General features: G+C 41.3%; 1 protein-coding gene across 4 annotated transcripts in view; it reads right to left on the bottom strand.

The window, feature by feature from the left end:
* The window catches only part of ST3GAL3 (ST3 beta-galactoside alpha-2,3-sialyltransferase 3), a 198,394-nt gene that overhangs the window by 145,119 nt on the left and 28,053 nt on the right, over nucleotides 1-25,222 (bottom strand). For 2 of the 4 annotated variants that reach the window (XM_069862975.1, XM_069862974.1), the window contains 2 exons: nucleotides 8,550-8,597; nucleotides 6,385-6,519 (listed from right to left, as the gene is read on the bottom strand). The exons of 1 other annotated variant lie outside the window; for it this stretch is intronic. In XM_069862975.1, the coding sequence (XP_069719076.1) occupies nucleotides 6,385-6,519; nucleotides 8,550-8,597 (183 nt within the window). The remainder of the gene's footprint in view (nucleotides 1-6,384; nucleotides 6,520-8,549; nucleotides 8,598-25,222) is intronic. One more of the 4 variants, XM_069862976.1, reaches the window with a different exon arrangement.

Here is a 25,222-nt window from a genome sequence, read left to right as displayed (position 1 = left end):
ACAAGCGACGGGATAAGAGGAAACGGCTTCAGGTTATGCCGGACAGATACGAGAAAAATATTCTTTACCAAGAGACTGGTGAAATATTAGAACAGGCTGCCCAGGGAAGCAGAGGAGTCTTCATCCTGGAGGTGTTCAAAAAGCATGTAGACGTGGCTCTTCGGGACATGGTTTAGAAGGCACAGTGGTGGTGGGCTGACAGTTGGACTGGATGTTCTTAAAGGTCTTCTCCAACCTTAATGATTCTATGAACAGTATAAAAAGACAGCAAGGCAATCTAAGGACCACAGACTCACTCGTGTTAAGAAGCTACAAACCTTAACCAAGAACATGGAAGGAGTCTACAGAAGAACAGAAATGAATCAACGTGGGAAATGGAGTTTCACCATGCCCCATAAGAAAAAGAGGTCTTCTTAGGTCAGAAATGAAAGTCATTTCTACATTTCCAGGAAGAACAGAATTGAATAAGAATCTAATAACTGACAACAATTTCATAATAAAGCATGTAATTAGGGTTTTATGAACAGAAGTACAGCCAAACATAGCAGTTTCTATAAATGATGCAAATCCTGTGCCAAATTCAGCGCCAGCATTAGGATGGAAATTTCTCCCAAGTATCCAACAGAAACCCAGCTACCAGGCAGCAAGTGAGAAATGCATTGTCTAGTGTCTGTGAACTCCATACAGACCACCCAAAAAGCCATACAGCACAGTGTGCAATATCTATCAAGTTTTCATTTTGCATCTGTAGCCAATATAGCTATGCTCAAGCAAACGCGCAAATTTCTCCTCTTATGCTACTAATCAGAAACCATCGTTCCAAGGATTAACTTGGATCATGGGTTTTATCCTTCCAAACACCCATAAATTATTTCAATGATAACTTGAGTACTATTCCTTTTAGCATCTAGCTACTTAAGAGCACAGTACAAATAAGTCTGCTCAGAGAAACAGAAAATTAACTTCAATTTTTTAAAAACATGGGTCATACACAGCTCTAGTCCTGTGTTTAACTTGTATTTCATAGAATGGATTGGATCAGAAAGGACCTTAAAGATCATCCAGTTCCAACCCCCTGTGACAGGCAGGGATGACATCTACTGACATCAGGTTGCTCGAAGCTGCATGTGATCTGGCCTTAACACCTCCAGGGACGGGGCATTCACAACTTCTCTGTCTCAACCCCTCTCAAAGGAAAAAAATTCTTCCTGGTATCTAATCTAAAACTCTCCTCCTTAAATTTGAGACCATCTCCCCTCGTCCTATCCCTGCACTCCATGATAAAGCTTTCCTGTAGGCTCCTTTAGGGACTGTAAGGCTGCTATGAGGTCTCACTTCAGCATTTTCTTCTCTCAGGCTGTCCTTGTATGGGAATTGTTGAGGAATCGTAAAGGCAGAACATTTAATTTTAGCTATTTTATTCAAATTGTTTGTAGAAGAAATTGGTACGACACTCAGGAGACAGAAGTGCTATCAAGAACAGCTCAGACCACCCTGATTTCATCCTGTCCAGTGCAGCTTGGTCTCTGCGGAACTAAGGCTGCAACTGAGCTAAGTATGTGGACAGTGACCAAGGCGAGTTCTACATCTGTAGCAAAGGCCAGGTAAAATGACTCAGCCTGCAATGAAAAAGGTCAAACGCCTCCCATTCACCTTGGGCTAAGAAAACACATATGGACAGTCATAAAAATTCTGTGATGTAAAGCGATTCCGCTAGAACTCAAGAGACAAGAAAGAAGTAACAAAAAATATCATATGCAATGGATCAACTGAAAAGGACAAAAGAAAGGTTCTTCTTCCAGGGTTAAAAAAAATACCTCTCAGGATTACTGAGCAACAATGAAAAGATAAACAAGGACTTAACATTGCTTCCTTTCCATAGGATTGTCCCTTTAACCTCTTCCGTGATGAAATGTACTGATGGAAGCATTCTTTTCGGAGGCTATTTAAATAACTGGGGAAAACCAAAATATGTCAAAGCCAAGTTCAAAAGGGGTACAGCTGAGGCCACCTGAGCTCCTCGGCACTGTCCTGCATGGACTGGACACACGTCTGTGTTCCCATTTACTCTTTTTCATACAAGTTCAACAGCATTTTTCTACAGGTTGTCCAATGGACATCACAGAGAACTCCGAGTATACCGTAAAGTCACAGTCCAGTCCTTCATGCTTTTCCCAGCTTTGTAAAAATACATAGAAGCTGCAGAACTCACATCTGTAAAGATCATAGAATCACACAATGGTTTGGGTTGGAAAGGACCTTAAAGCCACACTCACTCCCACCATGAACAGGGACACCTCCCACTGTTTAAAGCCCCATCCAACCTGGCCTTGAACACCTCCAGGAATGGGGCATCCACAAATTCTCTGGGCTACCTGGGCCAGTGCCTCACCTCCTGCATGGTAAAAAATTTCTTCCTAATCTAGATCTCCACCCTCTTTCACCTTAAAACCGTTTCTCCTCACCCTATCCCTGCAACCGCTGATTAAGTGACCCTCCCTAGCTTTCCTGGAACCCTTTTCAGTACTGGAAGATGCTCTAAGGTCTCTCTGAAGCCTTCTCTTCCCCAGGCTGAACGACCTCAACTCTCACAGCCTGTCCTCATACAGGAGGCGCTCCAGCCCTTGGATCATCTTTGTGGCCTCCTCTGGACTCGCTCTAACAGATCTGTGTCCTTCCTGTGCTGAGGACTCCAGAACTGAACATAGTACTCCAGGTAAAGATAATTGCTCAGCCCTTGCAGCCCAGTACAAGAAGCATGCCTCAATCATCTATGTGTGCGCAGAACTACCTGCCTGTGTGATATTTCCACCATGTGTGTAAAAATACGATTCTTCAACATCTGGAAACGTAGCCTCAGTCAGGCCTCCTTTTTTTTTCTGGGGAGCAAAAGAACTTCCTTTACACACTATTCCTCCAGCAACACTTGGAATTTCAAACCTATTAAAAATGTTTATAGACTGCAAACTGATGTAAAGACACCAATCCTGCTGCACTAAGCTCAATATTGATTTTCCAGATACTACACCTGATGAAAACGGTCACATTTGATGGAAATGGATACACCAAGCACTATCAGCACAACTGAAACACAAATCTGTGAGTTCAAAGTAGAGAGGGGAGAAATCCATCTCCCGTCACAAACTCCTGCGTGCCCTGATGACACTGAAAATCATCATACTTATTATTTCAGATTTAGCAGCGCAAGGAAGTAATTTCCAGCTCTATATCTTCACGGAGTCTTTTCTCCTCCCCGTAACTTCTGATTGGGTCCATCAAAGACATATGGCCCTGGTTTACAGCCCGAGGAAAGCAATACACCAGCGGGGTCTCCTTCGCTAGACACCACAACTACATTATTCATCCCTCAAGCACAGAAAGAACAAATAAGCAATCACTTGTTGATAACGCTGTGTCATCCACCAGAAAGGTCTTCTGCCTGCTTGCCTCACCTCCAAAATAGGTACAGTAAAACAAAAAAGATGTCATTTTCATTACATTTAAAAGGCTCTGGTTACCTTAATGTGGACTATATAACTCCTTACAACGTTTTTCCTAATAAAACTATAGCAAACTCCAATGGGTAGGAAAGCAACTGACTGCTTAAAGCTGAATTTAGGAAAGACTTCAATACGAAGATGAAAAATTTCCTCCTAAGAACTGCATATGCCCTCCTCCTTTTCCCAGGAAATCATCTGTTTAAAGCCAGACTGCAACCTTTGCTAAATAAACAGTTGTTTCATTTACTGCCACGTATCCACTCAGCTAATGGAGTTAATGCTGCCCCACGGAATCTTTTGACATATCCTATATTTTAGAAATTGTATCCTATTTCCTAATAAAAGTCAAGTCCAATATTAACAAAACAGTCATCTATGTTGGCTTTTAGTGACTTACAAGATGTACTGACTTGATGCAGAGAGATGCCACGACAGAGAAAAATCCCATTAAAATACTTTTATTTCAAGGTATTCTTCAAGCTACTTCTTGGCATTCACAACTCAATTCATTCACAGCTGTATTTTCAATTGGAGGAACAGAGACTTAACGAGAAGATAGATGATGGCCCTGAACATGCTGGCAAAGTCACAGAAGGACTATGCAACCAATACATGACAGTCATTGGCAAAGATTCAAGCAGCTCCCACAGTCTACAGCTCAAAGAAATAAAGAATGAAGTAGAACTTCATTAATCAAAAATGAAAACGGAAAAGCATTTTTGCAGGATAAAGCCACTAGAACCAGCAAAAAAACCATATAATCTTTCCCATTTATTTCCTGCTTTATAGGAATGCAGTAAAATGCATCATATTAAGTTCACCTCTCCTTTCCCATCACTACAATGGAGCACTAAGACAGTCAGAAACGTGATTTAGTGGAAAAAAACACTACACAAAAAAGCGCAACATGTAGAACCACACCAGCTCCAATTGTGAATCAAAATTCTTCTCCTCAAACTATGAACGTCTAGCAGAGCCTAACAAATTCTATTAACTAACATAATATCTAAATAATTACCACTAACCTAGAAATATGGGAAAGATCTGAGTTAGTATTTGTGGCCATCTATGTTACCAGATTCTTGCTGAGAAAGACAGAGAACAGCAAATGATCTGCAAATCACCAGTGTGAGAAAATATTGCTAACAAAAGAAATTTTTCCTAATGCCCTACCTAAACTTCCCCTGGTACAACTTGAGGACGTTTCCTCTCATCCTATTGCTTCTTACTTGGGAGAAGAGACCAGCACCCACCTCACTACGACTTCCTGGCCTCCATCCAAACCACTCTCCATCCAAAACGTAGGAAGATAGTCACCAAATTCACTCTGGAGTTGTATCTAGGAGGAGACACAAAGTTCTTCTCATCCTTCATAAAATGTCTCCCTGAGCTTCTTCAGCGGAAACAGAAAGTTCCACAGCCTGTCCTCAAATGATTAAGAACTTTAGCATAAGGAATTACTGACAGCACGCTCCTAAATAAGAATGGATTGAAACTCTGAGATGATTACTCCATCATTATTGCATACTGAGCATCTGGAAGCATGGTCTTGCATGTGCACTTTCACAAGTGCATGAGCTGCAGCAGAAATGCTGTTCTACGTCAAATTTTAAATGCTTCATTTCCTTTGCATAAGTCAAGTCAAACTTGTGATAAAGGTTAAGATTTAAAATGAAAAGAAAAATGCAACAACAAAATAAAAATATTCAAATGATTTGAGCAAAACCTAGATAACTCTTGGTTGCTTAGGAAGATATGTGAGAACTATGGCGTTTTAAGCCTGCAGTAAGAACAATTGCTACACCATCTGCAAAGTACTGCAATCAAGACCCCTAACAGTGTAAGCCTGCAGCCTTAAGATATTTAGAACCTCAATATTTCCAGCAAGTACGTTAACAGCTCTAAAAGTTGCACATAGGATAGTTACTCCTATCCTAATGAGGCTTAGAGGAGAAAGATTTAACTTGCTTGCTGTCAGACACAGGAGGTAGAAAAAGTCTTGAATAAAAATAGCACGAGTATAAATCTGACTTTCAAGGTCCAATGTTTGATTTGCTAGCAACGAAGTAAAACAACTAGAGAGGGAAGGAGGGAGGTAAAAAAAAAGGAATACTAGCTGTGTATGGCAACCAAATAAAAATCTACATCTCCTCAAGCAACCTGTATGCTGCTCAATGTTTAGCAAGTTCAGAGCATGCCATCCTTCTTTCTGAAATGGTTTCAGCTGAAACAGTGGCCCAGTCATCACTCTGAACATTTACCGTTGCTTCTCAAACTTTATCTTTCAATGGAGAGGGCAGTCACGGAGAAAATCACAAAACCATCTGTATTTGTGAGGTCTGGACCACAGCGTGAACCTCAGACAGTTCAGTCTCACTCCAAGCAGACTTGATTCTCATGTCCTCTAGGCTAGTCTTAGTCTACAAAGCAGTACTTTAAGGTGCCACACCCAGATGATCTTCTGAACACTGAGTTCAGGAAGTTTATCCAGAAAAACCTACAGTGTCATTAATCCGAGATGCATAAGGACAGATTTCAAGTCTCCCTCAAGGTGGAGGTTTGCATGTGGAAAACCAAGAGGGGTTGAGGGGAAAACCAAGATGAAGATAAACAGTCAATTCAAATAAAACATAGAAGCTGCAACACATTGCTCTTCACATGGCATAATTAACAATTACAAAGGAGCAACTCAAAGGAGCAACTCTAAGAAGCTGCTTAATATGCAAGTATAAGCCAACGAGTACTCGTTTTAAGCAGCATGAAATCTTAACAGGGAGACTATTATTCAGAGATTCTGACTAATCACGGAAACGGTATGCATATTTTTATGTTTCAAAGTATGTGACTTTAGCCCCTTCTTACCCCAACCTGAAACATCACCTACTAGGAATGGCTGGGCCTGGAGCTGCCATTGTTTCTTTGGGTTCTTTCTGGGCTCTGTCCTTTCCTGGGTCTGCAGCAAGATGAGATGGGATGGACAGCGGAACCACAATAGCCACAGTTTTTCTCTCTCTCCTTCCTGTTCAACAAGGAAAGCTATCCCTCAGTTGGATAGACACACATCTTGACATCTTATTACACACATCAGTTCAGAGCAAGTTAAAGTTTGCAGCACAGTGAATGTAAAGTACTAAATATGAAAGCAATAAACGTACAGCTCAGTTATTTCCGAGCCCCAAGTGCGCATATTCTTTGTATTTCTTCAATAAAGAAATTCAATCTTGTTGCAGTAGAAGGGTTTACGAAAGATCAAATTTTATGTACTTTCTCCTAACCAACCCAAGCTTGAGTTGCAATATGCAAGCAGAACAAAGACCAGTGCTTTTAAAACAGACCCAGAGGGTATGTTGGCTCACATTAGCTTGTCCCCACCTTCCATATTAACAGACCTCCAAAAAACATGGAGCAGTTGAACTATTTTTAAGTCTACCATCCTATTGGTAGTACCATAACACAACATTTATTATTAACTCTATAGATTATATACTCTATGATTAACTCTATAGATTCCCTGCACTGGAAGCCAGCTGCAGGGTTAACCATTTTCACATCAGACAGAAGCCAAAATAGTCTTAGCAGGGAAAAAACCCCATAGTAGGTAATACCAGAAAGTTTTACTCCAGGACAAATTCTGGTCCGAGCTATACCACCACCAACCCAGTATAACTCCAGGGTAAGTACACCAATTCGGACATACTCAGGTGTAATCAAAATACTTTCCTGAAATTTAATCACAGATTTTGTATCTCAAACCTCTGCAACTTCCCCCCTACTATTGCAGACTAAAAAAACCAACACCCAGTATAGAAAAGAGGCAGGCAACAGCACGCTTCGGTATAACTGAGGTGAATTAGTAAAAGGGAGCTAACAGAGGGTCTCTTCCCCCCATAAACATCACAACACACCCATTCCACGCTCAGCACCCTAGAGACAAACCACATAAGACCATGCACCCACAATAGATCCATTTCCAGATCTACGTTTTAGATAAGATGCAGGGAGAGCAGAAAGCAATTGGGATGTTGTAAATAAAGCAAGTTACTACCACTAGTTTGGGGGTTAGTAACTCAGAAATCTGTGTCCAGGGTTGGCTGTTAGTGTCAGGCAGCAGGATCTTTTTTAAACTGTGCAGGCAGAAGACAGGTGCTATGTTGGAAGGCAGCACGTTCCCCCTGACAACCTAAGAGGAAAGGCTATGGAGCAATATAAAACACAAAACCTTCACTTGGATTATCTTTTCTTTTCTGCAAGACTCTGCAATACACTCATCTTTTAAGCGTTGAGGGGATTTAAGGTATAAAGTAATTCTTAGCCTTTCCCCCTTACCCTTGCACTTCATATATTATTATATATACACTGTAAACTGAATTTCATCAAGTATCGTGCTTACTACGGCGTGCCTTGGCTATGCCACTTGCATATTACATACAGCCAAATGGAGAGTTACTGGCTTCATGAAGCACCCTCAACACAAAAGAATTTTTGATTTCTGGTTCAGTTTAATTGAAGGTCATATTCAGTTTCCAAAGGAAATTAGGCTACGCAGGATTTGCCCTGGGGTTTGATAATGCTGGTCAATCTCCGCCCCCCGAAAAATGTTTCAAGCCCTATTTGTTTAGCTACGACTCTTTCTCCTTCTCCTTCCTGGAAGCATTCCCGATGTCTTTCCCCAAATAACTCAACTGTTTGTTTAGCTGAGAAACTCTCCTAGTAGCACGGAATACTTTTTATTCAGCTGGTGGGTGACCTCATCCTAATGCCTTTCACATGAGAAAAGAACCACAAACCGCATCACTAACACGTATAAGGTGTCCAGGTCATCTGCCTTGCTTGGTAATGGAAGGGGTCCCACACATTACTCCTCGTGTCACTTCAAGACCCTCAATACTTCCACTACACTGATAAAAGGACTTGTTTATCCTCTTTGGCTGGATGGTTGCTTCCTGCTGGGGTCTGACTTGGTGACCTGCCTCCCAACATGGCTACCATGTCCAATTAAGTAGAAGCCTTGTCATGAGGTGGGAGATAGAGAAGAAGGCAAGGTTGTACCTGAGCCTATCGTATGTCCAACGGAGTCAAAGGAAAGAACCACTGAATCTGTAACACAAGAGTACAAGTTCATTTTCCCCTTTTCCTCAGCACCATTTCTTGCTGTAAGCTTTTCTTGTTATTCTGCTTAAATAACTCCTTATGCTCCCTTCCACCAGGAAGCAGGACGTTGTCTTCACCAGCCAGACAAACCAACAGGCATCTAGCGAAGGCAGAACACCAGAGTACACAACAGATCACGATGCCATTACCCAATGAACTAGCTATAATTTATTGAAAACAATTTCATTTTATACCTAATAAGCTTGGCCAGCTTTACCAAAACTGAATCATAATGTGCTTTTTTGCTAGACTGGAGAGCTTGTTCTTATCAAATGTATTGTCAATATTTTGTCCCCACTTAGGGGACATGCCTGTTAAGATCAGCTCTTCCCTTACACTGCTTGCCAAGTCAAGTTCTTCATACTTCTTTCGGTTCTCACCATGTTTTTCCCATCTTTACTGACACCAGTGGCTCCCCAGCTGAATGCATTTCATTTTATCCATGTATCTTTCACCTCTGTACTGCATGCAGCACACGTGCCACATATCAAGAAGATGTAACCTCACCCTTTCATTTTGCCATCTGGTGATCACAATACTGCTTTTACCCACAATCTCAGAGACAATTCTTGCTCATCGGTGGATGCCTGATACTTTTAGTCCCTGCTTCATATGATGGGGTGCACTTTGCCTCAATTGCAATTCACAGTTCCTAGTTTTCATACATGCAACTTGAGATTTAGGCAAGTAGTAATCCTTACTGCCTGCTTGCACTTGGCTTGCCCCATGAACCAGATCCTTTTGGTGATTCACTTTCTTTATACACCACTCAGCTTAGAATCTGCTTGCAAAATTTATCAGTAATAATTTGATACTCTAAGTGGAGCTGCAATATGGTACTGTGCTCAATGGTGGGATTTTTTCCAGCTTTATTCTTACTTGAAACAAACCAACGTTTATTTTGGTGATAAGCTTTCTGTTTGTCATCCATTTTGATACCAATCCCAACTGCAGTAGAAAGTCTACTGAATTCTACACCACCACCAGTGGAGCCAGTGAACTTCAAGACACGTTACCAATGGGTAAAACAACAAAGAAAAAAACCACTATGATAGAATTCATAATTTTATGGAATGAGAAGCTTTAAACTGACACAGCAATAGCAGAACCACGTTTCATCTTCAGCTGAATGAATAGATGGAATCCCTTAGAGTTTCTTTTCGTAACTCAGGACTCAGATGCGATCAACTCATCACACATCCTTTGCAACACCACAGCAGCTGCCTTGGTGCAAGCCCTTTGCACGAGGCAAAAAACCCAAGCACAACTGGGTTTAACATGCTGAAAAGGGCTTAAACTCCTGCTGCATCATTTACCTGTGGGCAGGCTACGAGGTTGCAGACATTGACAGTTACCACATTTCAGCCAACAACAACGTGACACAGGACCAAGCCCTTGGCTTTTTTATACTGTACATCATCCTTGTGCTTATTTTCCAAATCCTACAAATTCAATAGGAAAAGTGCTAATTTTCAAAATAAACACAGCAAAACTGTTCATTTAACTGGATTTAAAACAAACTTTAAAATGCAGGTCTGTGCTGTCCCAGACCCAACGCTATGGTAGTAACATTTAAAAAAAGACAGAGAGAAGGATATTACTAGTTTCAAAACTTATTCCAATAAAAATAAAAATCCATCTGGACTTAACAACTGTATTTCCTCTTTTGGGAATAAAATTCAGACATCTTTATATTCATTTTAACTGCATTAAATTCATCTGCCATCAATTAATTCCCAAATATCTCTGTGGGGCTCTAGTTTTAAAAAACTGTTGAGATTTTTATCAATATAAAGTATGGCTTTGTAGTTAATGCCAGATTTAAATGTTGTTCATTTTCCTGCAATATATTTTGCATTCAAACACTGCGCATGAAATATTGGCTATGAATGGCTGAAAAGCAGCACAAGGACCAAATTAATACCACTACTGCAGCCCACAAAAATAGTATAAAGTTTCACTCCCTTAACCAAGAACATCATCTTCCCCCTATAAACAAAAAAATTTACAAGCGGAGTAAGCATCTGAGCTCCCTTTTCCAATCCATGTGACAGTTTCGTTTTCACCATCAAATTGACTGTAATGCAGGTTATTCAGTGAATTCCCCCTTCACACCCACCAGTAGTTTCACAAACCATGGATCTTTATTAAACACTGTTTAGTTCTGGCATTGACACTTCAAAAGGGAAGAAGCTATAAACTTGACAAAGGCTGAGAAGATAATCACACGTCACCTTTCTTCCATCCAGACAGCTATTCACGTTCAGTCAAACTCCAAGCTACAGGTTATTTTTGTCAGAAGTTGATGGGAATAAGCATTTCTTTGAGGCAAGCCAGATTAATTTGCAAATACACCAAGTCCTGCTTCCATGAACATAAGAAGAAAAGTTTCTTTGCTTTTAGCTTCAGATCTCCTCCAGTCATGGCTCAGTTCAAAATCCTCCCAGCTTTCTAGACGATCTCTTCCAGAGACAAAGTGGCTGCTCAGGCTGTGCCCAGCGCCTTCCCCCCAAGCTCCTGAGTCCAATCTGTCTTTCAAAGCCAATCTTCAAAGTCTCTACCTTTCAAATCTTAAGACGACGCAATGTAAAACATACCCACTTACAGGCACCTTCGCTTTAGGTGCCAAGAAGCGTTTCTGTCTGAAGGAGCAGCCCCCAACCTTCCAACTACCTACTTCCATCAAGTAGCTTAAATGTTTTCTCTCCTGCCTTCCTAACTGAAGAGCAGCCTTTATGCCCAAAATCATGAAATCTGACACCAAATAACTTGCCAATATGCGCAGCTTAAGGCTGTGCACACCACAATGCCAGCCTTTTACATCTGTTTTCATGTTAGCTACAATCATTTTTTCAGTGGCTACAGCAGTTAAAAAAAGAAAAGGAAAAAAACCCCTAAGATACAGCAAAAGCCAAATGCAATTCTGGATCTGATCCAATCCATCAGAAGCAGCAAAGGGAGCAGAAATACTCACTTATTTAGAAGGCACTCAGTGCCAGGAATAACATTGGCCAAGATCTCGGCAGTCAGGCTGCGAAGCTGTTTTGGGTCGTTTTGTGTCAGCTTTGGGTTAAAACTCCACTGGGACCTTTGCTCTGGGTCACGTTCCCTCCCATCCACCACCCAGCTACAGCATCAAAAACTGGACCAACACATGCATCTGCCCCATCATCCCCTAAAAAACAGCGTTGTGCGGGGCTACCTCTCTCATGTGAAGAGAGGCTGAGTGAGCTCAGTCCGTTTAGCTGGAGAAGAAAAGACTGAGAGGGGACATTATCAGTATTTATCAATATCTAAGGGGCACGTGCCAAAAGGATGGGACTAGACTCTTTTCAGTGGTGCCCAGCGATAGGACAAGGGGCAATGGGCACAAACTGGAGCACGTAAGTTCCACCTCAACATGAAGAAAAACACTGGGACATGCTGCCCAAAGAAGCTGGAGAGTTTCCTTCTCTGGAGGCATTCAAACCCAACCTGGACATGTTCCTGTGCAACCTGCCCTGGGTGATCCTGCTTTAGCCGGCGGAGTGGACTAGATCCTCCAGAGGTCCCTTCCAACCCTGACCATCCTGTGAATGTGTTCCACCTTGGCCCTTTTGGAGTGCGGGTTGTCCTATGAGACCCCTTTGCCAGGAAAACTCACTGCTACAGAACAAACACAAGGATCCATTTGGTTCAGGAACCAGGAGCTCCAAGACAAACTGTTTAGAGAGACTCAACGCTGCTCTGGGAGTGAATTCAAGCTCTGTTGTAACAATGCTCCAAACAGGACGTATTGCTAACCTTCACTCTGAAGGAACACAATTGGATTTGCACAGTTCTGTTAAAACATCCTGCAACTCGGAGGTGGTTATGTTTGTTGCTGTGCTTACACCACTGTGCAGCCCAGATGAGTGGCCCGACCATGAGGTTTGATTATATTTCTACACCACGGATGCACTTCAAATGTCAGTGACTCCTCATCTCATCTCTCCACACATACACACCCTACTTTCTACTCCAGTTTTCTCCATTGTAGGTCTCCTGCAAATCCCTTCTCCTGTTTGGTTTATTAATCATGAGCTTTCTTATGTGCTGGATAACTTCACACCACAGTCTCATATCCCCAACACAGGCAAATTAAATTACTCACTTTGATGCATATATTGTGTACCTTAGGTCTACGCATTTCTAGACCCCAGACAACTATTATTCCTTATAGATTGCCATATCTTTTCCACTACTCTAGTCTCTGAATAGAAACATAAATAAAGATTTGGATCTTCATAAAGTAGTCACGATCCTGACCAACAAACTGCAGATTTGCGGGAGACAGAGAGAAATGAGGCCATGTAGGAAAACACATGGAGTATCATACTCCGAGAAAGAGATGTGGACTCAAACATTTAATGCCACATGTGGGTACCGCACTCCAGAGATGTGTGGAAGCAGCTCATGTAGCCCAATAGTGTCAGACTCTTGAAATCACCAAAGAGGAAATACATGGACCAACTTCCAGTACAAACACTGCCCTTGCTTTGATTTCATCATTGATAAAAATGCAACGTACAATCTGAACACAAGCAGTGGCTACACGGAATGAGAACAGCAAATACAATCCACGTTTCACCAAGAGCTGTATAGAACCTGTATGTTGACCTAAGTGTCGTTTCAGAATTTCAGTTTTACAGTACATCCCTCTGAGAAGCCACCAAGTTCTTTGCTTTTTACAGATTCTCCCTGCAGAGATTGGTAGATATTTGTCTCATCCTATTGGAAACTAGAGTAGCTGAACCAATAACTTCCCTTATCTTATTCTTTTAAAAAAACCCAACATAACCAGACTTCAGCAATAAACCAACCTCCTCAGGGAACTAAAAAAAAAGAAAATCAGTAAAAAAAATGATTGCGTGCTGCTTTGGAAGCACTCCTGAGAAACCACAACCATCCGTCCCACAGGACTTATAAGAGTTTAATAATAAAGGCTTAACACAGCCTCGATACCGCATACCAATACAGTACTGCGCTCCACAGACCAAGCCAAACAGGGAATACAGGGATACAGCACAACATAAGGCTGAAATTTGGCTGTTCCTCATGCAGAGACTCAAGCTCTGAGGTCTGCATCACTTTCTTATATGCATGTCACTCTTAAGTTTCTCTTTCATATCCCTGCACTTCAGATACTCGAATGGGCTCCTACAGAACAGCAACCTATATTTAATAACATTTCATGTAATTTCTACCTCTGGAGCTTGATTAGACCAGCCATTCTGAAGAACTCCAATTGCCTGGACTGGGGATCACAACTGCAGTAATAACATTGAAGAACTTTTGATTCAGAGCCAGAATTAAAAGAAAGATTTTAGATGCCATTTTTTACTGTGGAATTAGAAGACTGTCCATAAAGAAAAGAGCTGTCTCCCTTCTTTAGCCGTGCATTGAAAAACATATGATCAAACACCCCATTAGCCATTAAGATTTATTTTCTATTTGAGATCAATATTCTATAACACCACAAATACCAGAAAAGGTGTATTTAATGCACAAAACACTTCATAAATTAGTGATGAAAAGGCCAGTAATAACAAAAACTACCCTTATGTTTCATCTAGCCTGAAAATGAAGCTCGCAAAACCGGTGCCAGTCTCCAAAAACACGCTACTGTAGAGATAGGTTTGGCAAGCAGACCTGTCGCAGAACATCCCCTGCCCCAAAGAAAGAATACTTGGAAAAAAACAGTGACGCAAAAAATCTGGATCATTCTTACACCCACAGAATTGAAGGGAGCTAAATTATTTCAGTTCTAGTTCACAGAGATCTTGCTTAGATATCTAAAGCTTAAACAGCCTTCCTTAGATTTGGTAAAACACAACTTCATCTCCATTAAAACGAGCCTCGGAGGAGTGGCTGAGAGCTGGGGGTGTTTAGCCTGGAGAAGAAGAGGTTGAGGGGAGACCTTATTGTTCTCTACAACTACTTGAAAGGAGGTTGTGGAGAGCAGGGAGCTGGGCTCTTTGCCCCAGTGACAGGGGACAGGACAAGATTGATTGGTCTAATAAACCAAGAAAACGAAGAAGAGTGTCCAAAAGCCCTAATTAATACCAAGCATCACAACACTAACTGCCAGACAAAAAAGGAATTCTGTTCAGTACATGACTATTAAACACAAGAAGGAACACCCTAAAATCCCCAGTTAAGAATAGATAAATTCAGAGGCAAGAATACAAGCAAGTATTCGCACACACAAAAATGACAACTTTTATAATTCATTGAGAGGTAAGAATGGATATAGCCAAGTATTATCACTTGAATCAACAATTTTGTGTCATCAAGATCTACTGGGTACACTGAAACCTGCAGAGTCATTCTCTATCAACTCTCAATTTCCTGTCATTTAATTGAAACTACTATTCTTAGTGATACAGAACTTGAAAACTGTAGTAATATTTCTTGAATGTATGAATTTCATGGAATCTAACGAACTTTGACACTTGCTGTTGTGCACATCGTTCCTTTTCCATCAAGATGTTCATAATGAAGTGGCAAATTAACTAAGCAAGAAACAACGCTCATGTTCTGAACAGATGTATTTTTAACATGCTCCGAGCATGCCAATTTTCTTTATTCTGCAGTGAGTGAACTGAATGAAATTATCTGATGGTCTGCGCCAGCTGGCAAATGCTTCAGAAGGATATTACATTCCTATTGTCTTCAGCAGCGCCCAAACAACCGTTTGGTAGCAGGAAGGGCTGGTATGTTTTGCTCATTAGATCAGTATTTATTTGGATGTACTACATAACTGCGCAGTGCCATGACCAACGAAACTCTAGGCACAAGGACAACATGGTGCTTCACTCCAGGCATCCAGTACGCGTAGCTCCTCGGTGTCCAACACAGCTCCTTATTCCAAGGGATGGCCAACAGCACCAGCCTCTTAGGTTGCTCTTTCCAGAGGAGGTGGACAAACAGTCCCCAAACGCAAAAGAGAAGGGGAGATCAAGGTGCCGCACGAGTTCAATGAAAATACACTTGGCTTTGAGGACCACAGCTGTAGAGAAGATACAGATCTACCATAAAGTCACAAACAAATTGTACCCGTAATGCTGATATCCGAAAGGTTTTTCTCTCGACAGAGAGAAATTCTTTAATTAATCCTAAATAGATTCTCAGTATTTTAAGGGGCTCGTGTCCTCCTAAGCCAAGTCTCAGTGTTTGGTTTCAATTATTATTGTAGCACTAAGACAGTCATACACCCAAATTCCATAGTGGAACCTGCAATAAATTACAAAACAGTAAAATTTCCCTCTTCTAAGCTTACAATCCATGTGCAAGACAGAAAATGGATATTGGCAGTTGGGAAACTACACAGGAACAGATGTGAAAACATGAGTCAATAAGGTAGTACCAGCTCAGTACAAGAACGTTTTCCTAAGCACCACTGGTGGTACCAGTCTTTAATCAGAACAACATGAGGAGAAACCGTATCTTGTTTCTGAAGAAAAGATTCACTCCCTTCAGCAATAAAACCAGCATTTGTGCACTTAAATATAAAGCACTTGCTCTAGGTTGAGGATATACATCATCTTCTGAATGTATATCATCAGCTAATGCTTCAAAATTATGATTTTAAGATACTTATTTTAAAAGGCAGACTAATAGTTTTTCCTAGGCAATCTTAGTACCAGCACTGCAGCTGTCTTTACAATTAAAATTAACAGCAAACTTGTACATTGGATTCATCCGGGGACACGGGGAATTGTATTTAGGCTCACCTGTGTATCATGACGGTATATCTCATTACTGTGTGTGGAATGCGTCTAATAGACATTATTATTGTGATTATTTAGTTGAAACAAGAATACTGGACAGGGGAGTTACAGATGACAACTAGATTTTTATTATTATTTTTGTTAAAATTAATTAAAGCACCTATTGACACTCATTTGTACATAAAACCCTGAAAATACTCCACTATATAATTTAGAAGCTAAGACCCAACATGAGATTTTGGTGAAGCAAAACAGATGTAAGGAAAAATTAATTGGCCAATGCTCTCCGTCTGCTTTCAATCACACTTCAAAAGGTGCAAATTGTTCTTAAAATTACTTAAAAAAATACTTTTAACCTAATAATATTTACTTATTTCAAGCATTAGAAAAATGTAAATAGTGTACTCCCTTCAGTTTTCTTGGTTAGTGCTCACGCATGGAATTTTCACACAGCTTTCGGAGTACCAAATCATTCCCACATTAAAAAAACCTTAAAACTTTCAAATATTATTGCTCTTTACTACATACTAGCAGCTTGAAACTATGCTTGAAACTATGAAGAAAGAAAATACCCTTAAAAAAAAAAAGGTTCTGTTTCAAACTAAGGATAAATGTGCTAAACTTTCTTGATTAGGTTATTGCACAGCACCGGCACAAAGAAAATGAATACTGTATTTTCACAGTGCAAACAAAATATATATATATTGACATCTCAGACGTTATAAAACACAAAGTATTCGCAATTAAATTGCTTTACTCCTGTAGTATTTTTATTAAATATAGACGTGGGCTTTTAACCTTAACAAAACACAGCAAGAACCTTATTAGTGACCATGTCTTAAGCTTAGATGCACTCACACAACTGTCAGAGCTCTCTGGAAGGCTGCAGCACATTATCTTTGTTTTGCATAAATAAAGATACCTCTTTGCAATTAATGACAATCAGGACAACATCTATTTTAATAGCCTGCTCTTGTTTTCATGCTTACTGGAGTCATTTTTTTTTTTCTCCCACTCCCTGGTATGAAAAAAACTTTTTAATCTGTTGGCTTTTTGGAGCTCCGAGAAACCACCCCTTCCTCAAAAGCAGCAATATAAATACTTTGATCAGGAAACTCACATTCTTGAGTTTATTTGCAAATGATCTGCTACTAATGATATTAAGCCAGTGGTTAAAAGCCTCCTAAAACCCTAAAGTACACAACATCTGGCCCAGCTGCCAGAATAACTGCCAAGCTCATATCTACAGCTTTAAAGTGACACTTCTCATCTCTCCTGTGTTTGCCCAGAACAGAAACAAATGATAGGAAGGAGCAAGGCACAAGGAAAGGGTATGAGCATAAACCAGCTCCTGAATACAAGTGCTTTATAGGCATCTGCTCAAGAAAATGGCAATGTTCTACTTTCTTTTGCCTTACAGGGACCCAGACCATTTATTAACATGAAGGGTGACACTGAACAGAAAGCCTGCTGGATCCATGTTTCGCTCATGCTTTTTTTGCTGTTTAGAGCCAGGGAAAGATGGGGGATTTTTGTTTGGTTTTTAATGGCATCACAACAACTGATTCCGAAACATGAAGAGGTTTCTGGCCCATCAAATCCTAAAACTCATTAAGTTTCCAAAACATGCACTAAAATTTGGATTTGAGAGGTCTTAAACAGTATATGATTTTATAGGTAGCACATAGATGCAGAAAGTTGGAACTGCATCATCTTTAATGTCCCTTTCAACCCAAACCATTCCAAGCATATGCATGTGCTCTTTCAAAGCCAAATACCTCGAGAAGCAGCTTGCGTGCCTTCGGTTTGCCTTCACCTGCCAGCCACACTCACTGGTCCTACGAAAGGCATTACATCTACGCAAAAGCCATTCATCAACCTAAACCAAACAAATCCTGACACACACAAACCTGAAATAAAGATGTTCCAGAAGTCTTCTGTGCATCCCAGGATGCCAAACCCAAATGCTATTCTTTTCCCAGAGTATCTGCATGGCTATTGAAGTTCCCATGCTCAGAGAAAAACAAAAACAAACAAACAAAAAAACCCTCTACCCAAAACACCAAAATCACAGTAACTTTGAACATATAATTTCCTCATTTCCTCATTTCCTATTATTTCCTTTTAAAGAAGTGTTTCATTTGAAGAAAAAATTACTGGTTCATCAAAACACAAGAAAAATAACCAGAGATGGACTAAATACTGTTAGCAGCGCTTCATTTCCACCTGCAGAAATTGCTAGACAGTGAAGAACTTGCGCAGATAGCAGAAACGTAAGTTGATCATCACAGCACCAGCCCCTGGCCAAATACAGCTGGAGATGACCTAAAGAAAGTCCCCCCCCCTCACACCACATATTATAATACCATGAAACCCTTTAAATTAGCTCTTGGCAGAGAATCACACCAGGGAAAAAACAAACTTCAAGGCAACCAGAAAGTTAAATAGTAAGAAACATTGGTTCCAGTCTAGGAACAACGGAATTAAACTGCTGAGCACCTCCCTAAACTGATTCGCAAAGCAAGCAAACCTTCTTTAAAACAATAACTTGCACTGTAGTTGGAAGTCAGCAGTGGCTAAAAGCACAACTGAACTGACACTGCCCCAAGGGGTTTAAAGAATAAAAAAAAAAATAAAGAGGCCAGTCTCACCTCCAGCTATAAGAACATTTGCTGCCCAAGGATCAATTGCATTGAAAAGACCCTTGTCTGTCAGAAGTGAAGCTTACAGTGATAGAAAGCTCATGTGCAAAGCAGAAATAAGCAGTAAATGACCAGAGAACTAGCATGTAAATAAGCTGTGAGACCAGGCTCATCTGCTCTACTGCATCCAAAAATCCTGGGTGAAACTGCTTGGGAAAGCCACAAAGTCTCTTGCACTGTTTGCAGCATGAAAACAGATAACACCATCACCACCATGACCATTACTATTGCTAGCTGGAACAACACTGAAAGAAAGAAACTAAAATATGTTTAATTTCAGGAGAAAACTAATTATTGACGCAACTCCTTTTGTTTGGTTACATGCATTCACACACATTTTTCTTCACATCTTTCTAAAAGAAACCCTGGAAATCATAGAATCATAGAATAGTTTGGGTTGGAAAGGACCTTAAAGATCATTTAGTTCCCACTCCCAAATGTTAAGGTCTGAATGATCAGATGTGCCACAAAGCAACAACCTATGTTGTTCAGTCACACCTCTGACAGACCCACGTTGGCTTTGCTCTTCAGAGTGGCCACGCAGACTTTCAGAAAAGCAAAACAAAATGCAACAAATAAAACCATCCCCAAAACAGAAAGCAAAAAGCACCCCGAATCAATAGGCTGCTTTAATCCAAACACCAAGGCAAGGGAGCAGCTTGCTTGAGAACAGTAACATAGCATCCAGCAGTGCCAGCATTGCTGAAGCAAACATCAAATGCCTTTGAAGAATTTCGTGTTAATCTGCCAACTCTCCATCACCAGTAGCTGGAACTGCAGAAATTTAGAGCTGCCAAGAGCAACTCCCATTCTTAAATTAATTCAGTTTCCACAAAGAAAACCCACTGTATGCTCAGAAAGACAAACCGTCCTCAATGCTCCACGACAGACCCCGTTCCTTATTAGCATTTCCAGCCACCTGCTGAAGTCTGCTCCCAGCCAGGGTTTCACAGGCTCTCTGGGATTCACAAATTTTAGAGTTTTGCCATTTCTGGATTACTCCACTCGCAGAGCTCCTCATAAAAGGCAACAGTCACTTTATTAACCTGACTCTAAAAAAGCTGCCTCATCTAAGACAACTTCAGTTGACTGGCAAAAAAAACCCAACAGCTTGATGTTGGCAGGTCTGGGATCAATTCAGGAATGGAAAACGGCCTCTTCTTGGTTTGTGACAACTCATCAACATAGGCAACTTTTTGGCCATAAGTCTGACTGTGAAAATGCCTGCACAACTGAACAGATGATGGGGAAAGGGAGGAGAGGATTAAGTGAAGGGGAACAACTAAGAGCAGGGCATTCTGTGAACAAAGAATATTGCAGAAGCTCAAGACTCAAAGGACTGCTGCTCATTCAAAGGAAACAAACCATATGTTTCTAAATGGCTTACGCCATTGGTTTTATACTTAACGTTTGGGTGCAGGGGACAAGGTTCTTTTGGCTTTATGAGGTTTTTAAGCTTTAATATAAGAACATCTTTCTCAGGCTGAATAACCTTGACATTCTTCCTAAGCCACACTAAAACAAACATGCCTACTAATTCTCCCAAACCAAATCAAGTAACGGCAACACCAACCATAATAGACGCTATTCAACTCGATACACAAACCCGAACATCTCAAGGCCAAGGACACCATATGGAGAAATGTGAGCCAAAAGCAGGATTTGGGGCCAACTTCAAAATTACACATATGGAAGAGAACTACAACCACCTTAAGACCCTCGCTGCATCCAAGCAGGCAGTTATCACCAGCTCCAGACCCACAGACACCGGGAGGAGGAAATGAGATTTATCAGTTGCACTTTCCCACAGCTGGTTTTAATTAAGCTAATTTGGTGGTAGTGACTAACAGCAAGCAGAGCCCTCTCAAATCACTTTGCAAGTATTTTTGCCAGCACTTCACTGTCTGTGCTGACTGGATACTAACTCGGATGTTATTCAGCAATTCTGCCTCAGGTTCAGCATTTAAGAGCAGTGGATCCACTCCCCTTAAATATTCACTGGTCCAGCCACTGCTTGCAGGTAACCAAGTGTGAGGAGAAGATGTAGAACTTGAAGAAAAACATTCCTGAAGAGGCAGCTGGATCATTTGTCAGAATGCCATTACACCTTGGCCATACCCATGCTACATGAAAGTCATTAATGACCATGTGGATACTGGACAGATTTTGGAGCTGTAAGGAACAGAGCAGCCTATATAATTCCTGGGCTAGTTGCATAGTCAGCTCTTCTAGACCAGTGTTTGTTTTGTGGATAGATGCAGGATAGGATAGTTTTGCCATGAAGAAACGCTTTGAGTTACATCATAATCTCAGAACAATCCAGGGCATGGCTAGACCATGCAGATTTAAGGCCCATTTCCAGACACATGGAAAGGGATGGAAATGGGTCAAGCAGAGGAGTCACTGTAAAGACATCAAACTAGATGGAAGTTTATCTAAGGTAAATCTGTATCCAGCAGTCAGAATCAGAGACACTAACAGAATCAGTACCAGCATCGGTACCTAAGACCAATGCACATAAGGAACAGATACATCAGTAGATGTAAGTTAAGAACATGCCAAAAGAAAGCACAGCCTTCTGCAGGAACATTCAGCGCTTACCCAGACCTGGCCTGTCTGGTTCACCCAAGATATCAATTTCAGATACAGAAAATCTCTAGGGCAGACTAAAACATGTGATCTAGCCAGCTCACCAGAAACACAGGCTGAGGTATTAACACTACTGATGCTCAAGTCAGGGAAGTCACAGAACCAAGCCTTAAGTCACAATCGAGGTAAAGGAAACGAGGCAAATTGCAGTAGCCTAAGTCTGGCCTTCAGGAGAGTAGAATTTAGTCCATTCAGGGACCTGCTTCAGAGAAACCAAAAGGACATGGGCCTGGAGGGAAGACAGGTGCAGGAGAACTGGTTGATTTTGAAGGATGACCTCCTCCAAGCTGTAGAATGTTCCAGCCCAATGTGCAGGAAATCAAGCAAAGGCACCAGGAGACCTGCATGGATGAACAAGGAGCTTCTGAGAAAACTTAAACATAGAACGCACACAAGAGGTGGGAGCAGGGTCAGATGAGCTAGGGTGAATATAGAGACACTACCCAAAGTGTGCAAAGACAGGCTTTGGAAGGTCAGACCCTGCCTGCAGTTGAAAATGGTGAGGGACACAAAGTGTTTCTACAGGTAAATTAGCAGCAAAAGGAAGACTAGGGAAAACGCGAGCCCCCTGCTGACAAAAAGTATGGAAAAGGCCTGGAGAAATGGGCAGACAGATCTTACAAGTTCAGTAGAGGGAAATGCAAAGTCTTGCTCCTGGGGAAGAACAACTGTGCTGTAGAGCCTGGGTGCCAACTTACTGGAAAACAGCTTTGTCAAGAAGGACCTGGGAGTCCTGGTGGGGCAGCTGAACTGAGCCAACAAAGCACCCTTGCAGCAAAGGCAGCCCAGAGCATCCCGGGCTGCAGAGGGAGGGGATCCTTCCCCTCTGCTCAGCACTGGGGAGGCACTGCTGGAGGGCTGGGTCCAGTGCTGGGCTCCCACTGCAAGAGAGACACAGATATGCTGGAGCAAGTCCAATGAGCTAAGGTGATTAAAGGATTGGAGCATCTGTCATATGAGAGGCTGAGAGAGATGGGATTGTTCAGCTTTGAGCAGAGAAGGCTCAGGAGGATCTTAGTAATGTAACCTGATGGGAAGGAATAAAGAAGGCAGAGACAACTCTTCTCACAGGTGCCCAGGGAAAGGACAAGAGATAATGTGAACAAACCAAAAAGCAGGAAATTATACTTAAACATAAGGAAAAAAATTACCAAGAGGGTGAAATATGATGTCTGGAGGTGCTTTCTAGTCTCAACTGTTTTGTGACTCCTTGGAACACCCTTGTTTTAAATAAGCACTGCTCTCAGGATTTTAGTGCAAGTACTTCCACTCACATCAGACTAATTCAGAACAAATTAAATGCAGAGGAGGTAACTGCAAAAAAGACAAACCATCCAGTCTGCCAGTAATGCTATGCTAGGCAAGAAGTCCTAACAAGTTTCAAAGCGAGTACTGAATTTATACCGAGTTGAGCACAGGATAAATCTAATAACTATAAGGTTAGGGTTCACTTACAAAGAATTTCCTTCCCTGGATAATGAAAAATATTGTTACAGCTCTCATTTGAGTTCAGGAGTGAAAATCCAAGAATGAACCCATTGAGGTCATGACTATTAACCATAATAAACTGTTCTTTACTACTAGCTGTCACAAGAGGAGCAGCCACTTTAACACAACAGTGTGTGAACTGGAGCATCCAGGCCAGGAATTACTTGAGTCACCACACAGGATCCTGGCAGTTGCTCAATATATTCAACGTGACTAACGTGTCCCGCTGTGACAACTTCCCCCATTAAATTTCACCCATCAGAAGAGTCCAAGCAGACAGATTATTATTGCCCCACATTCTGCTAGTGAATACCTGCACAGTGATGCCACAGAAGGCAGAGCTTCGCAACGCAGCCCCAGACTAACAGCTCCTGAGCACAGTTCCCCATGCCCCTTCCTTTGAGACATCACAAGGACTCTCCTTCTCTCTTTCTTTCCTGGTCTGCTGCTGTCTTAGAGTAGCCTGGCATTGTTTGCCATCAGCATCAGCTGAACGCAAAAAGCTGGCTCAAGGTGAGCAGCAGAAACATGAGTAGAAGCTCAAAGAACAAGTGGTGTTTCAAAACACATTAATAACCACTGCTAGCACTGTTTCCTGCAGCCAAAGCCCAAAAGCACACCAACACCTTTCAATCCACTCCTCCTCCATCATAGCTCAAGCCCCGCCAGCCATCTCTCCTGTTTTGTGCTCCCAAGTAACTCCATCACCAAAAGCTACCCTACCATCCCAGAAGCATAAAAAAGAATGTGAAAAACAGGTTAGGGAAACAGCAGTTCTAATGAAATTTATAACTTTGTAACTGGACTAATGAATAAATTTCTTCCAAGCTTGCTTATATAGGGTCTTTCACCAACAAAATCCCATTGTAATACCAGTAATATCATCAATGTGGATAAACCATAATAAAAGGCAGACTCAGCAGGTACAAGACCTGGGGCTTCAGTGAGTTTGATACGACATACACAAAAGGTTTTGTTGGTCTAGATAACTCACGTTGTATCTACAAAAGGTGTTCTTGTACATTATAACTTAAATAATTTTGCCAACTGGAAAACTCTACTCAAAAGCAGCATTTTTTTTTTTTGCCAGCATAACAAAAAATAAACCCATATTAGGATTTCCAATAGCAAAAGTATGTTACAGTATGGTTAGAATATGGCAGTGACCAAACTGAAGTTGTGTCGCTCCCATCAGGATTCCAAACCCAAATTGACACCAACCTCAAGGTGTATTTACACTGTACTTTGGCAGCAAAGCAAAATTTAAGAACTTTTCACACCCTTTGCACACCACTGTAACTCCCCCTGGCACAGCAGTGCCAAGACAACTGGCTCACAGGGCAGAGGAGGCTGTAAACCAGATTACAGAAAAAATATGGGACAAAAACCACCAAAAATACTCCTTAAAAAAAATGCTACTACACAGTTACAGCTGATTTGCCACCAAAACCAACATACTGTGTAACTATGCCCTCAGAAACTCAGCTTTGGAAAGCACAGGGCCTTTCCACAGAACTGAAATGATCCCTGGCGAAGCAGTAACATTCCTTAAAAGCAGGTCTTAAATAACTGCACACCTGTCGACACTCAAATAAAACAGAACTCTGGTGAGCTGCGGCCAGAGACTACACAAAAATGTGGCAAATAAAACAGAAGAGGAGAATTTGTTGTAAGGCTACCCAGTAAAAAAGGTGGAGTAATTGCAGATTTGTCTCCAAACCATTGCTATTCTTTTTTACACTTAATCTCCAGAAGAAAAACTGTCTGGAAAGCTGTCCAGAATAATCGCTGCCTCAATCCAGAACACAGAAGGAACAGTCTATCCACAACACTGAGGGAAAAACAAGCTCTATCAGAAGTCACGTCTTTGAAGGACTTTTTGTGACAACAAAAATAAGGAGAAAACATTTGTACTTTATTTGGGGATTGTCCACAAAGCTACTTAACAAACCCATAAACGGATGGGTTGAAGATGAGACGG

Source organism: Phaenicophaeus curvirostris, chromosome 8 (genome assembly GCF_032191515.1).
Source record: "Phaenicophaeus curvirostris isolate KB17595 chromosome 8, BPBGC_Pcur_1.0, whole genome shotgun sequence".
Taxonomy (NCBI): Eukaryota; Metazoa; Chordata; class Aves; order Cuculiformes; family Cuculidae; genus Phaenicophaeus; species Phaenicophaeus curvirostris.
This window is presented reverse-complemented; position numbering and strand designations above follow the sequence as displayed.